We start from the raw sequence: 14,676 nt of genomic DNA, 5'->3' as shown, positions 1-14,676 counted from the left end.
GTCCATAAGGACTGTGATGCTGCAGGCATTCCAATGCGTCACACATTTAGCCATCTGAGTCACCATATGCTCTGACAGAATAATTCAAATTGATAATTCACTTTAAAAATATCTTTATTGCAGCCTTTTTTTTCACAATGAGCTGCTTTGATCACACTGAAGAAGACAAACATGTTCCAGCATATTGTGCTCAGGCTGGTAGAACAATTTAGGGCATGGACAATCTCACCTTAATCACAATATGCAACATGAATAGATCTAGGGTGGGGCGGTATTCTCGTGATATTGAATGTCTATCTGGAATAGAAAAACAAAACAGGTGGATCCAATACGCATGACAAAAATCCCAGTACGACCAAGTGTACAGAGAGCAGATGTGTCCAGAGGTTCTCCCTTTTCCAAGTGCGTAATCATCGTTGGGTCTGCCAAAGCCTGGCAATGACTGTGACAGTTCAAAGCCTTCATGATGAGTACTGACAGTGTCTCAGCGTAGGCTTGACCTCGGCCTCCCAAGAGGAGACTCAGTCGTCGTGAATGTTGAAGAGCTTGGCCACCTCGTTGAGATCTACATGCTCCTCTCCGTCTTTGATTATCTGCAGAGACAAAACAGGAAATTCCGTTGCTAAGAAAACTATTTTTAAACATTTTAAGAGTTGAGAGACCATCAGAAATAATCCATCTCTTTCAAACAGCTGACAGTGCTCACCTTCCTTGCAATGGGCATCCTGTTGAAGACGTTCCATAGTATAATGCCAACCACCACCTTGTCTCGCAGATAGAAGATCACTCCTTTTCCGTAGTCATCCTTCTGCTGGAGCGGAGGAGGGGCCGGGGTGTCGGAGGCCGCGACGCTACCGGCCACCTCTTCGGTCTCACTCTCTGAACGGATTCCAGTACCTAGAGCATCAAAGACAGATGCTCACAGACCTGCCTCTTAAATCTGACATCAGGACTAGGATTGTAAGAGTTTTACTACGGGTTCAAATAAAATAAAATAAAAGATCAGTTGTGCCCTTGGTCTTTCCATAAGATCAGACAAGTTGAATCTCAAAAACGCAAGTTTTAGAACTTGTAGAACTTTAGAACTCCAAGTAGCCAGCTATGAAAAACAATCAAATGTAATTCTAAAACAGTTTAAAACCGCATCTGCTGTTGTATGTGAACCCCACTTAACATGTTAATTAGAAAAGAGGTTCTCAAGAATCTTGTTAACTATAACATAATATTAAGTACAGATTGATCGTACCTGACTTCTCTGTGGCAGCTTTAGGCGTGTCCTTGGAGGTGGCTTTGGCGAACACTCCAACTGTTGGAAGACTGCTGTCTACAATTCCAATAGCCTCGTAGCCCACATCAGGTCCCAAGTCACTCCTATAGGACACAGGAAGAACCAATTAGCAGAGCACAGGTTGAGACATGTACAAGTCATCACAGTGACAGTTTGTGTGAGTTCCTACAACAACATAGACTGAATGAGCCTATCACAATATGGACGGAATGAGCCTATCACAGCATGGACTTAATGAGCCTATCAGAACGTGGACTAAATGAGCCTATCAGAATGTGGACTGAATGAGCCTACCAGAATATGGACTGAATGAGTGTGAAATCTTACCAGAACATGGACTGATGCCAGTAGGGTTTGTTGGCCCCGGTCATGTTCTCTCCTGCCAGCCTTCCACTCACGACCGCATGGTCATGGTGCTCCACTCGCCTGCGGCCCAGTCTGATGTCATAGAAGCATGCCGCATCACCCGCCTGGGAACAGAGAAGCCCCAAGGAACATAAAAACAAGGTGTCAGAGAATTTTTTATTTTATTTATTTAACCAGATAAATCAAGTGAGAACCAATTCTCATTTGCAATGACGACCTGTCCAAGAGGCAGAACAGAAAGCAAGTCTATTCATAAAACATGAGTAAAATACGTAATAAATAATCAAACATCAGTAAGTAAACAACAAGGATCAGGTTTAAAAACATCACAACACCCCAAAATATACAATATCTAAACAAAGTATAGAAACCACATGGGTCAGAAAGAGATGTCATATATAGTTATCTAGCTCAGTAGAATTACCGCCTTTACGCAGCGGTATAAACCTGGCCAGTTTTCCACACAGCAGGGATTTTACCAGATGTCAGATTGAACAAGTGGGCGAGTGGGGATGCTGCATGTGCACTAAGGCGGAGAAGATGAGGATCAAGATCATCCTCATCCTTAGATTTCTTAATGCTTAATTGTGAGAGCATTAAAACCTTAAATGTGGCTACATTGGTTACTCCTGCAACTCTGTTCTTTTAAATCAAGACTGAAGACTTTTCTTTTTGCCGCTGCTTTTTATTAAATCAAATAATTATTCATTCATACACTGCACTGTAACTTTTATTGCTGTATATTAGTGTATTTTTCCTGCATTTTTTTTCTTTTTTTTTTTTTACAGTAAATTTCGTTTTACAGTACCTTTTATGTGTTTCTTGCACTTTTCTTGATGCTTTTAATGTCCAATGTAAAACATTTTTAATTGCCTTGTTGCTGAAATGTGCTATACAAATAAACTTTCCTTGCCTTACTGGTCTAAGTGTGAAGCTGCCACACACATTGGGCGAACTCCCAGCCACTAGACCAGGGGTACGGTCTGCTGAAGACACTAGACCAGGGGTACGGTCTGCTGAAGACACACTAGACCAGGGGTATGGCCTGCTGAAGACACTAGACCAGGGGTATGGTCTGCTGAAGACACTAGACCAGGGGTATGGTCTGCTGAAGACACTAGACCAGGGGTATGGCCTGCTGAAGACACACTAGACCAGGGGTATGGTCTGCTGAAGACACTAGACCAGGGGTATGGCCTGCTGAAGACACACTAGACCAGGGGTATGGTCTGCTGAAGACACACTAGACCAGGGGTATGGTCTGCTGAAGACACACTAGACCAGGGGTATGGTCTGCTGAAGACACTAGACCAGGGGTATGGTCTGCTGAAGACACACTAGACCAGGGGTATGGTCTGCTGAAGACACACTAGACCAGGGGTTTGGTCTGCTGAAGACACACTAGACCAGGGGTATGGTCTGCTGAAGACACTAGACCAGGGGTATGGCCTGCTGAAGACACACTAGACCAGGGGTATGGTCTGCTGAAGACACTAGACCAGGGGTATGGTCTGCTGAAGACACTAGACCAGGGGTATGGTCTGCTGAAGACACTAGACCAGGGGTATGGTTTGCTGAAGACACTAGACCAGGGGTATGGCCTGCTGAAGACACACTAGACCAGGGGTATGGCCTGCTGAAGACACTAGACCAGGGGTATGGTCTGCTGAAGACACTAGACCAGGGGTATGGTCTGCTGAAGACACTAGACCAGGGGTATGGTTTGCTGAAGACACTAGACCAGGGGTATGGCCTGCTGAAGACACACTAGACCAGGGGTATGGCCTGCTGAAGACACACTAGACCAGGGGTATGGTCTGCTGAAGACACACTAGACCAGGGGTTTGGTCTGCTGAAGACACACTAGACCAGGGGTATGGTCTGCTGAAGACACACTAGACCAGGGGTATGGTCTGCTGAAGAAGCACTAGACCAGGGGTATGGTCTGCTGAATAAGCACTAGCAGGCAATCTATTAAAAAGGTGGCCAGAGGTTATAAAGTGATGGTTTAAAACATCGCACATATCTGTCTAGAATTTGAACATTATCACTGCAGATCAGCGGTGGGAGAGGAAGGAAGAGAGAAAGGAAGAGAGGAAGGACAGCAGGCCTAGGTTTGAGAGGTGTCATAGTTCTCCAGAAGCAAGCTAGAATTTAATTTGGAGTTTGCAAGAGAGGACAGATAATAATCTGATGTAGCTTTTCTAATCATGCTGATGCATCTGTTCCGCAGTTGTCTGAAGTGCAACCAGTCTGACAGAAGGTCGGTATGTCTGGCTCCTATGTACTGTCGCATGGGAGTCACATGGGATATGACACTTCCTTCTTTGCACGTTCCTTGAGAAACCCAAGGAACCGAGCAACATAGCAAACCCATATCAGGAAAACGCAACAAGACGTTTTTAAAGCTTCCTTCTGTCGCCATGTACATGTATGACATATCTATTCGGCTGCCCCCAGGCTGTGGAACGCCCTCCCCGACCACCTCAGGGCACCTTTTCACAAAAGCGTTCTGATGACTGCTTTCTTAGGTTGCATGTTTTCCATATCTTATGCACCATGAAATGCGTTTATCATGTTTTTAAAATGCCTGTTTGCTCATTTTATCGTCTTTCTTTGTCCTCCCATGTAGTTGGCTGTAACTACTTTGTTGTTTTTAAACACCTGTTTTATAGCACTTTGTTTCTAAATGTGAAGTGCAAAACAAATAAAATGTATTATTATTATTATTATTATCTACACAGAGGCCAACATTATACTTACCACCCAAATATTAGCTCTAGCCTGTAGCTCTGCATTGACCCGATAGCCTCCAAAGTCTGAGTCCACCTCCAGACCAGCCGACTTGGCAAGCTCCACGCTGGGCTCCAGACCCACGGCTGCAACGATATGGTCCGTCCTCACCTACAACAGACCAAACAGGGACTGCAGTAACAGACCATGGTAATACGGCGTGCCAATAAACCTCCTCTTGTATTCATTTCAGTCGCTGTGCTTCAGGGATTGGGAACCTACCACACGGCCATCTTTCAGTTTGATCTCCACTTTGCCATCTTTGAAGCTCACATTTTTTACCAGTGCCTCAGTGATCACTTTCACTCCCTCTGTATTAGAAAGCAAAGGAGAAAATGGGGGGGAAAAAAGTCATGAATTTTATCCTGAAACTCAGACTGAATCACCAATCAACTTCATTATTCAGTCTGAAAGTGCTCCCGTTGCAGCCGTTTTCCGAGATGGGCGTTGCCAAATGAGTCCTCAGCCATTAGTTCCTCCCCTAACCAATCACGTTGTGCAGTTTAATTCCGTCATCGCATTCAAAGGACGCTGATTGGCCTGGTTGGAATTCCAACCAAGAAATCACTCTGGACGAGAGCCTTTTGACCCTCAATCGCCTGAATTTCAGGGGCTGAAGCCAGGCTACATTAATTTATCATGTGACGTTTAAAATTCTTATTTGTGTCTGTAGAGTTACTATAAACAACTAGAAAGGGTGCTCAGAGAGCACAGGGCTCCGTGCATTAATGCATTTTGTTGGTGCAACTCAGTTTAAATGGTTAAAACCACACCTCAGTTTATACGTAATAGCTTACCACAGGATCCAGGCTAAGAAAATCTTATTTTATTAATTTTTCCAACATTCTTAAAAAAAACATCTCCATCAGGACGCGAACCCAAGACTAAAAATCACTACCTCAAAGCCTTTATCCACTCGGCCACCAGGCAGTACGGGAAACCAGGCAGTACGGGAAACCACGCAGTACGGGAAACCAGACAGAAGACGTAGGGATGAAGTGAAAGGGAATGGTCCAAGTATGGCCAAATTTGGTTCTAATTTGTGTATCCGCCCAGTCTTTCTGATCCGTTGCGCGATTTAATGGGTTCTAAGTTGGCTCAAGCAACATCCCTCCACCGAGTTTCACGAAAATCACTTTGGTAGTTTTTGTGTAATCCTGTTAAATAACAAACTAACACACGCAACTGAAAATATATAGCTCCGCCCCGGCGGTCAGCTGTGGTCCCACTATAAAATGCAGGAGCCTTGCCACAACCCCCTGGCCCTTTATTGGCAGAGGCATACATTCAATTCAACACCACTTGGAACATGCCTTTTTGTTGCCACAACAATGCATCCGAGCCAAAAGTTTAACTATTTTCAGTTTGAGTCACACTACATAAAACACCCCAAAAAAGTCTCTTCTAACCGCTTTTGGCCAGGTGACAGTATTTCATCGCAGGCAGTGCAATTATTTTATTTTTATTTTTTTAAAGCGGGCGTCTAGTGTGACTACGGCATCAGTGGCAGTGCTCCTCACCTCTCTTGACCTTCTCTGTAGTCCAGTTGCTCAGATACTCTGGCAACACCTTCCCCATGTTGCCCTTCTCTGGGTACATCTGGATCACCTCCAGGCCAGACTCACTGGCTACCAGGGGAGAAGGAGAAGGAACATGAATGATAACATGTAATAGTCAAGCCACTCTCTCCACTCCCAAAAGCAGCTCTCCTTCTCTCCCCCAGCCACTACCCCCTCACAGTGCAATCAGTTAACTAAAGGATAACCTGGAAGTAGTATCAGCACGGTTACGTTATAGATATTTTATTTGTAGTCCCCATAACCAGTTGGCCCGAGGTCTTACATCTCCTCCCCAGGGCACAGGCCAGCTCGCTCCCCAAGAAACCTCCTCCGACGATGGCGATGGATTTGACGTCTCTGGAGACCTTGTCCAATGTTTTGAAGTCATCCACCTACAGTTGAAATCATGGGCAAGAGTATAGAAGCACTCAATGGGAATGGAATTGTAATAACATCAGCTCTTATCATTGCTTACAACTTTCTATTCCCCAACATTGTTTTTTCTTTTTAGAACAATGGAAATGTGTGCATTTGCAATGCGCCAAAGCTATTTTTTGCACTATAATGTCTAAAATGAACCACTCAGCCAGGGGGATAGTGGAGGGTAAACAGAAGTTAATTCGGTTTACCCACCTCTTTAAAATGAGACAGAGTTTACTCAGCTATTTTCCAATCAACTGCATTAATCAATGACGAGAAACTAGCATCTGTATTTACCACTACACCCCTGCACTCAGCCAAGCCTTCCTGATGAGCACAGACGCCCCCTGCTGGTTAGACATATATTACCTTCCGGAACAGTGTGGTCCTCTGGGCCACGTCCTCTCCAGCTCTTTCAATCACTTGTAGATTCCTTGGCACGCCGCCTTTAGAGAAAAGCTCATATCAACAGCTGTTCACTCAGATTCCCCCGTAACTTGAAATCTGCAGCTATATCGGTTGACTGTTCTCTTTTGGTCTTACCTGTGGCAATCAGACACTTGTCATAGGAGATCTCAGTGTCGTCACTCAGTGTCACTTTGTTTCCTCTCACATCCATGTGCACAACCTGGAGGAAAGAGATCCACGTTCATTCAGAACGAAATGTCTCAAAAGAAACGTGTGAAAAGATCATACATAAGATCAAAACATGGTGATTTACCTTTCTTCCGGTCAGAACAGCTACTCCTCCGTTTGGCACTTTGTCCAGCTCTTCCGGAGCGACGTAGAACGAAGGAGGCTGAAAGTAAATACTTAAAGAAAGAAAAAAAAATGTTTGAAATGTATTCAACGACAATAGGATCATGCTCTTGCAAAGCAATACCCCTTATGGGTAGAGAAACTGGTTAAGACATTCAAAACTATCCAACAACTACCTGTACGTATCTACAACAAAGATACAAATGTGTAAACCTGTGCTATATCATAAGAGTTGCAGCTGATGGTTTGCAGAATGTTTTGGGCTCTGTCTGAATGGGACGGCTTTGATTCTGGACAGTTCCGCGTGTGAACACACCTCCTCTCCTTGCCATTCCACTGTTTGAAACGCAGTGTGCCCGTCACACCCGGGTCATCAGAAAACCACAGCTCCTTGGACAGAGGAGGCCTCATGTACGGAAGGTCTGACTCATCGGTCACTATCAACACCTGAGGACAGACATCAGGACGGACAGACAGTCAAGGAAAAAGGCACTCATCCTGGCTTAGTTCTTGACATGTGTGGTGGGAAAATTTGAATGTCTGTCTGTCACTGCAGAACCAGAACATGCATGCATATGTGAAGGAAAATAATTTTTCAGATCACCCCCATCTCTGTATCTCAATAACAGAGCCATGGCAAGCGGGAATGCTCACCCATTTTACAAATCGCCATTTTCCACTGGCCTAGCCTTTTGTTTCTCAGGAACATAAACAATGGCATGTGATATTTCTCTAACAGGTCATGGGGTTGTGTCCTGCATAGGATAAAAGCTATGTTCTGTACTTTACACTTCACAGTTTTCCTGGGAATCTGATGGAGGGATCAGCCTTCTGTGGCCTTTTGTATCAGGGTCTTCTGATACAGTACAAAAGATCTTCAATAAGCCCCTGCTCTGATGATTTGTAGAACGAAGGCATTTTCTCTCAATTAAATAGTAAGAAATGATTTCATCAACAACATGAATGATGGATAAAGAGCAGTAGACTAATGACCTTGGCTCCGGGGTCTCTGGCCCGAATGGACCGAGCAGCAGCGAAGGAGGCGGTTCCTCCTCCAATCAGGAGGTAGGGGGCGTGTGTGGGGACATGGGGAACCTCAAGGACGGGGGCAGTGGGGGGTTCCTCTGCTGGAGCTGAGAAGGAAAAACAAAATTAAAATCACAACATAAGCTCCTACAGCTGGTTGACAGAGGCGGTCCCACACCATCCTGCACACACAGGCCGCAGACTCCACTGGACAGAAAAACTATGAGCAATTGAACCATGTGTGGGAGCTTAGCAGTAGCCGTACGTTGATGAAATGTTTCGGCACAAGTAACCTTAAAAGGAAAAAGAGAATGAAATGGGATAAAGGAAACAAAACATGTGTGAGAGCTTAGCACTTAGCATTACACCCCTGGATCCCAAAATACAGCAGTAACCTTAACAGGGAAGGAAATGAAAATCGAACCAAGGCCAAGTGAATGACCGAATAATAGGAGAGATGTGTTGGAAGTAACGGAGTCGTGTGCTAAAGGTTCTTCCCCCCCTCCTACTGAGACTGAACTCGGGTCTTACCACTCTCTGTCACAGTCGCAGATTGAGGCTCAGCAGTTTCTGCAGGGGGGGGTTCAGCTACTGGTGCTGGTTCTGTTAGTATAACCGGAGCACGTTAAGCAATAATGAAGAAAAAAAAAATCTGGGTCATACTTGAAAATGAGTGGCAATATCTCCATGCACCGGACAAGAGTCCTTACCGCTCTCCACAACAGGCGGTGGAGGCTGTTCTACAGGCTCTGTAGGGGACGGGTCGGATGGCGGTTCCGGTTCTGTTAGCAGAACAGTAGCACTGAGAATCTGGGCTTACTCCCCAGCCGCTACACTAGGCGTCCACAGAATCACTTCACCGTCCTTGGAAGTCACGCTTACCACTCGGAGCTGGAGTACTAGGCAGCTCCAATGGCTCTTCTGGGACGGATTCAGCTACAGGTGCTTGTTCAACCACAGGTGCTGGCTCTGGTTCTGTTAGCATACATCCATTTAGATTTTTTCTTAAATATATATATTTTGTTTTAATCCTGCTCCAGTCTCATGCAAACTTAGATGATCGATGCTCCATGGGTGACGGGTCTTACCACTCTCTATTAACGGTGCAGCAGGTGCGTCTGCTGGTTCCCCTGAGGCTGGCTCTACCACAGGTTCAGGTGCTGTCAGGGGGAATCCATAGTCCATGATTAGAATCAACTCTTCTTCGCAAACCTTAGGGAGGTGGGAGGGCCATCTTGATCCATCCAAGTACTCCTTACCAATATCAGCTTCTGGTGTAGTGGGGGGCTCAGGCGATTCCGCAGCAGTGACTTCAGGCGACGTTTCTGTGTATTTACCAAATGCTTTAAAAACAATTCTTCACACTGACAGCGAAAGAGCCAATATGTCGTTCTTCCACTGCAGGGATGTAACTGTCAAAGGTGGTGTTGTAGATCAAGTGTTTATTCTACTGAAAATGGGGTGTTCTCTTCTATCAGCGAAACCGCAAATATGTCTTCATCTACTCTGGGGTCTCAATACTCTTCGGCTGCTGGAATCTACTGACAATGATGGCGCTGCTGTAGATCAGTAGATATTTATTCTACTGAAAGGGCGTGATCTCTTCCACCAGCCATTCTCACCTTCAGGGACAGACGAGACTTCAGGAGTTTCTACTGGAGCAGCTTCGGCAGCAGGAGCAACCTCTGTCAGCAGGCATGATAGAATTGTTCAAGAGAAAGGGGAAAAGCTGGACACTTGAGAAAAGTGTGCTCGAGAAAAGAGCCTCTCCATCCATTATCAAAACCAGAACATCGGGGTAGAATATAAACATCAAACAAGGCGCAAAATACAGTTTCAAGCAATGCATTCATACATAATATTTCTACTACACATTTGATAGCCAAATTGAAGGGACAGATGGAAAAAAACAGTGGTATTAATTGTGAAAGAACTTTCGAATAAAGTTTAAGGATTATCACAGAAACATGAGAGACATGGGCAATCACGGTGTCAGGTGTACCATCAACCAATAGATAGACACCCATAGACAGCAGTCAACAAACTCTAGAGACAGTGCTTCCACCAACCCAAACTCAAAGCGCTGTTCAATCTAGTTTTACGTAATGTCATTTTCATTCATTCGCAAACTACTAATTAGACCTAGGCCATAAATTCAAGGACAGGCTATGGTGCGGTGAGTAAGAGGAGTTCCAGAGGTGCAAGAAGGTTGTGCTACCAGACAACTAAATTCAGTGCCAAGCACATCCCTGTGCGCCGCCCCAAGTTTGAGAAGGCGTTAACTTGCAGAGAAGTGAGAAGTGAAAATGTAATGTAAAATGAGGAGACATGCTTAACTGAAAGAAAAAGACATTTGAACAGAAAACCAGTAGCATGCCACAAGCAGTGCTAAAGAAAGAGGTTATATATGGAAAAATAGTCCCATGCCACATGTAACACGTGCAGTGAGGTCAGTTAGATAGTTCAGCCTGCAGACAGATGTTGCCATACTGTACACATCATTTGGTGTGAAGGAATATGGAATTTCCAGATGTGGTGTGAGGCATAGATACTGTATGTGTTTGCATAGCTATATAGAATGAGAACCTGAGGTCAGTTCCGGTGTTTCACTGGGGTCCAGTTCCTCGGGGGCAGGGGGTGAGGGTTGGAGGCTCTCCTCCTCTGATGGGAGTGGGGCTTCGTTCTCAGCCACTAAAGGTTCAGAGACCTGCTCAGCAGGCTCTTAATAGTGAGGGATCACATGCAGTCATGTATTAGCCTAGCAGCTACAGGCCTTCCAGTGAGCTGAAACAAGTTAAGGGCAAGGGTGACCTGATCTCCAGCTCAGCAAAGCAAAAGCACCTTAGTGCTTATAGAACTTGCTTAGTTTTGAGACTTTTCAAACGCCTCTCAAAAAAAATTGGGATTCACTTACAAAACTGACAAAAACGCCCCCGTGTGGTCTACTTTCATAGTTACAACATCACAGTGATCTAATGTAACTTAAACTAGATGGTTTTCAACAGTGTTTTGCTTTCACAATATAACTTTTGACATCTAGCTTATAAAGAAAGTGCCGTTATAAACTTTTGGGGGAAAAACTCACCTTGAGGAGTTTCAGCAGCTTGTTCATCTGTAAGACATTGAATGTAAACAAACACGTTAGATTATTACATAATTTATGTCCTGAAGTAAAATTTGAACAGACTGTGATATACAAGCAATGACCTGTTAATGCATAACATGTGTAGTGTCTGATCGGCAGTATGGTGGCATACAGTGACTTGGATGCACAAAGAACAGCCCCCACCTGGGGACTCTGTCGACAGGTATGTCGTTGGTTGTTCTGGAGCTGCCTTGCTTGATCTGGATGCAATTTCGTCAAGCCGATCCTGATATCTGTCTTTGTCTCCTTTGATGGTGCGGTATGCCTATGAAAACATTACACCAATTCTCATGTAAACTTTATGGACAGCTTTTTCATGCATTTTCCAGTTGGAGAACTATACGTTTTGACTCAAATGAGTTGTTGTGCCGTGAGAGGGCAACAGTAACAAAACTAAACAGTTGAATGACAAATAAAGTCCATATCTAATAATGATTAATCGGATGACTGCCACCATATTCTGGCCCAAATCCATAAGCAGATAAGCCTGTGATTATTGCACCAGGCCAAGATGCAGAACTGTAAAGAGAGGTTATCATAAAAACAGGGCCAGTGGCTTACACTACCCGAGAAGAAAAAAAACTCAGCACAAATTAAGAGGGTCATCAATGAATATCATGGTCATGGATACTTACATATAATCCTCCACCAACGAAGGTCGCTCCTACCAGGAGCATGTAGATTTTATTCTCCCCACCAGATTCTGGAGCTCCTGAGGACATGGGGGCCTGAGGGACTAATGCAGGTCTTCTCTCGTGGTTCAACACTGTGTGTAATCAAAAGATGAATTAAGCTTAAAAGGGGAAATTACATAGCTTGCTGCAGTATGGTAGCCTGACACTGCCATTTCGTTTCACGCAAATTAAAGTGGATGTGCGACTCAGGGGCTGGAGCCAGGCTAGCAGTACGGTGGAAATTGTAATGTGCATTTTGTTGTTATTTATTTGGAAAGAAAAACTCGACTCTGGGCAGGGAATGTACAAGTACAAATGTATAAATTCCAATAGCAACATCAATGCACACCTGGTGAGAGATAAGAAGCACATGCATGCACATTGGCGATTTTATAGGGGGGGCAGGGGGGGCAAGTGCCCCCCCTGATTGGACAGCCCAACTCTGCTCAGATTCTTAAAAAAAACTAAACAAAAGAAAAAAAAACTTTTTTTTCTTTCTTTTTTTTTTTTTACTAATTAACACAATTATTAAATACATAATTGTGGTTTGTACCAGTTTGTGTTAGATCATCATTAATTTTAAAAGTGTATTTATTACTTAAACTAGGCTACCTTTAAAAATATATATATATTCATAATCCACTAATGGCACAACTCGTCCGTCGAAAAAAATGAGATGTACTGCTCAGTGCTCAACAAGCTACAACTAGCCAACCTGCTCATAATGGCAAAAAGAGCTATAAAAACAATTTACCACTTCTTCATAAAATAAAATAAAATCTGGCAATGCTAATGAAGAAGCTACCACTCGAAATGACAGCGCAGCATGTGCAATCGAATGCAGAAGTGCTCCAGAGGCTATCGGAGCTAGCACACTAGCACTAGCACTAGCACTAGCACTAACACTAGCACTAACACTAGCACACTAGCACTAGCACTAGCAACATCACCATCGGCGAGGAAGCTAGCACCAGCAGGCAGTGGCAGTTTGATGTTGTGATGTTGGGTTCGGCCTAGTGCTCGGTCATAAAGTCATATTGACATGCTCGTGGTGTCTATATGAAGTTTGATGCGTTGTACATATTGAATTGTCATACGGATTTCTCATTAGCATACTGTTCACAACTGGTATTCTTTGTAAATAGATGGGACGAGACGGCAGAACAGTTTTGTTTTTTTTCTCACGTCAAAATGTTGCCCCCCCTACTCTCAGAGGGTAAACCGCCTATGTGCATGCAATAGATGTTTGTCTGAGAGCACGACATTATCTGAATCTGTCATACTGCGGCCGTCCACAGAGTTTGGTTTGTAGTCAAGCGCTCAGCTGACAAGTAGCCAACATGACATTTCTTTATCACTAACGCTAGCAAGCTAGTATTTTTGAATAACTAGCTTTATTACAGATAATGGGTTTCGATGATACTCATAACTCGAATATAATAAGAGACTCAGACATAAGAGAGCGACTAGAGCTAACGTTACTGTAAGGTGCACATGCTTTCAAGCGACGACCTTGGGCTGAAATGGCATTGAGAGTTGGCCACGACACCCTCAGAGCTTGCAAAATGACAGTGACACGTTTACCTTTCTATTGACCTAACTCTCACTGCTGAAATGAATGAATAGTGTAAGCAACAGACTTTTTTTTTTTTTTTGCTTATTCATTGCTCTAGTTTAAGTCAGTCCTGTGCTTTTGACCAGCTGGCTAGCTAACGTAGTGCTAGCTAGCTAACTACATGGCCGCACCGGTTTCATATTCATAAACCAGTGTGTAATTTAGGCATGTCCGTGTCAGGCAAGAAACATAATCTGTCTGTGCTGTCTACCGTTACCTAGCCAGCTACGTTAGTTGAGATTGTAATCTAGGTTAATTGCACTGGCCGGGTTTGAAAAGCAGTGACGTTATGCTAGCTAGCTCACGTTGCATTACATAGCAAGTTAGTTAGGACAGCTAGTACTACTTGCCTGCTCTCCTTGCATTTTGCCGGCACAGAGTGGAGGAGGCTCTAGTGAGCGGGGCCAGCTTTCTCCACATGGTCCTGCACTTCAGCATAGCGATATCACTGGACTGAAGCTATGTTCCAGATCAAAAATGCTGCTGGACGTAGCTTGCTTAGCTAGCTACCCGAAGACCGTTTTTAACTTCACTCTAGCTAGCTAACTACAGTACAAGGCCAGAGATTTGGGTCAAGCGAGCCAGCGACAGTGGAAAGGGATCCTCGATTTGGTCTACCGCGTAACATAAGGAGGGGCTTCCTTATTTAAACAATCTCATTGGTTCACATAGTCAAAAGCATTCTACCAGGGCTACCCTACAACCCAAAACGAGGTCACCCTGTCAAAGAACATTACCCGCCCTTCATACAATCTCATTGGTGGTTGAGGTTTACGCGTACATGAGCGCATCAATACTGCGCAAAACGCTCCATTCAACTCGGCAGGTGTCCAAAACTAAAGCAAGGTTGTGTATTCACTTTCTAATTTAAGTAACTATATTGGCTAACTGAAAGGAATTGGAACCTAACACAGTGGGGCAATACTTGGTGCCTCACAGCAAGAAGGTACTGGGTTCGATTCCCACTTGTGAAGATGTGGGCACTGGGGATGTTCTCCCCAAGATTGTCAGGTATTCAGGTGGGTCATCTC

The 14,676-nt window shown here is 44.3% G+C and overlaps 1 protein-coding gene across 5 annotated transcripts; it reads right to left on the bottom strand.

Annotated features, from left to right (window-relative positions):
• Window positions 1–131: 131 nt before the first annotated feature.
• aifm1 (apoptosis inducing factor mitochondrion associated 1) lies at window positions 132–14,217 on the bottom strand. Of its 5 annotated transcripts, XM_084449568.1 has the most exons (21): window positions 13,996–14,217; window positions 11,992–12,122; window positions 11,501–11,621; window positions 11,297–11,323; window positions 10,798–10,932; window positions 9,834–9,896; window positions 9,471–9,536; window positions 9,300–9,371; window positions 8,179–8,318; window positions 7,502–7,632; window positions 7,148–7,238; window positions 6,970–7,054; window positions 6,796–6,872; window positions 6,290–6,398; window positions 5,968–6,075; window positions 4,670–4,758; window positions 4,418–4,558; window positions 1,616–1,758; window positions 1,247–1,371; window positions 707–897; window positions 132–593 (listed from the first exon to the last, which is right to left on the bottom strand). In XM_084449568.1, the coding sequence occupies exons 1-21, from the start codon at window positions 14,081–14,083 to the stop codon at window positions 522–524; spliced, it is 2,205 nt and encodes a 734-aa protein (XP_084305694.1). In that variant the 5' UTR covers window positions 14,084–14,217; the 3' UTR covers window positions 132–521. The 5 variants fall into 5 exon arrangements, with proteins under 5 accessions (XP_084305694.1, XP_084305693.1, XP_084305695.1 ...); XM_084449567.1 differs by having other exon boundaries at window positions 9,300–9,536; XM_084449569.1 differs by lacking the exons at window positions 9,300–9,371; window positions 9,471–9,536.
• Window positions 14,218–14,676: the final 459 nt, after the last annotated feature.

This window comes from Borostomias antarcticus, assembly GCF_949987555.1.
Source record: "Borostomias antarcticus genome assembly, chromosome: 15".
NCBI lineage: Eukaryota > Metazoa > Chordata > Actinopteri > Stomiiformes > Stomiidae > Borostomias > Borostomias antarcticus.
Note: the sequence above shows the minus strand (reverse complement) of the source record. Positions and strands in the feature narration are given on the sequence as shown.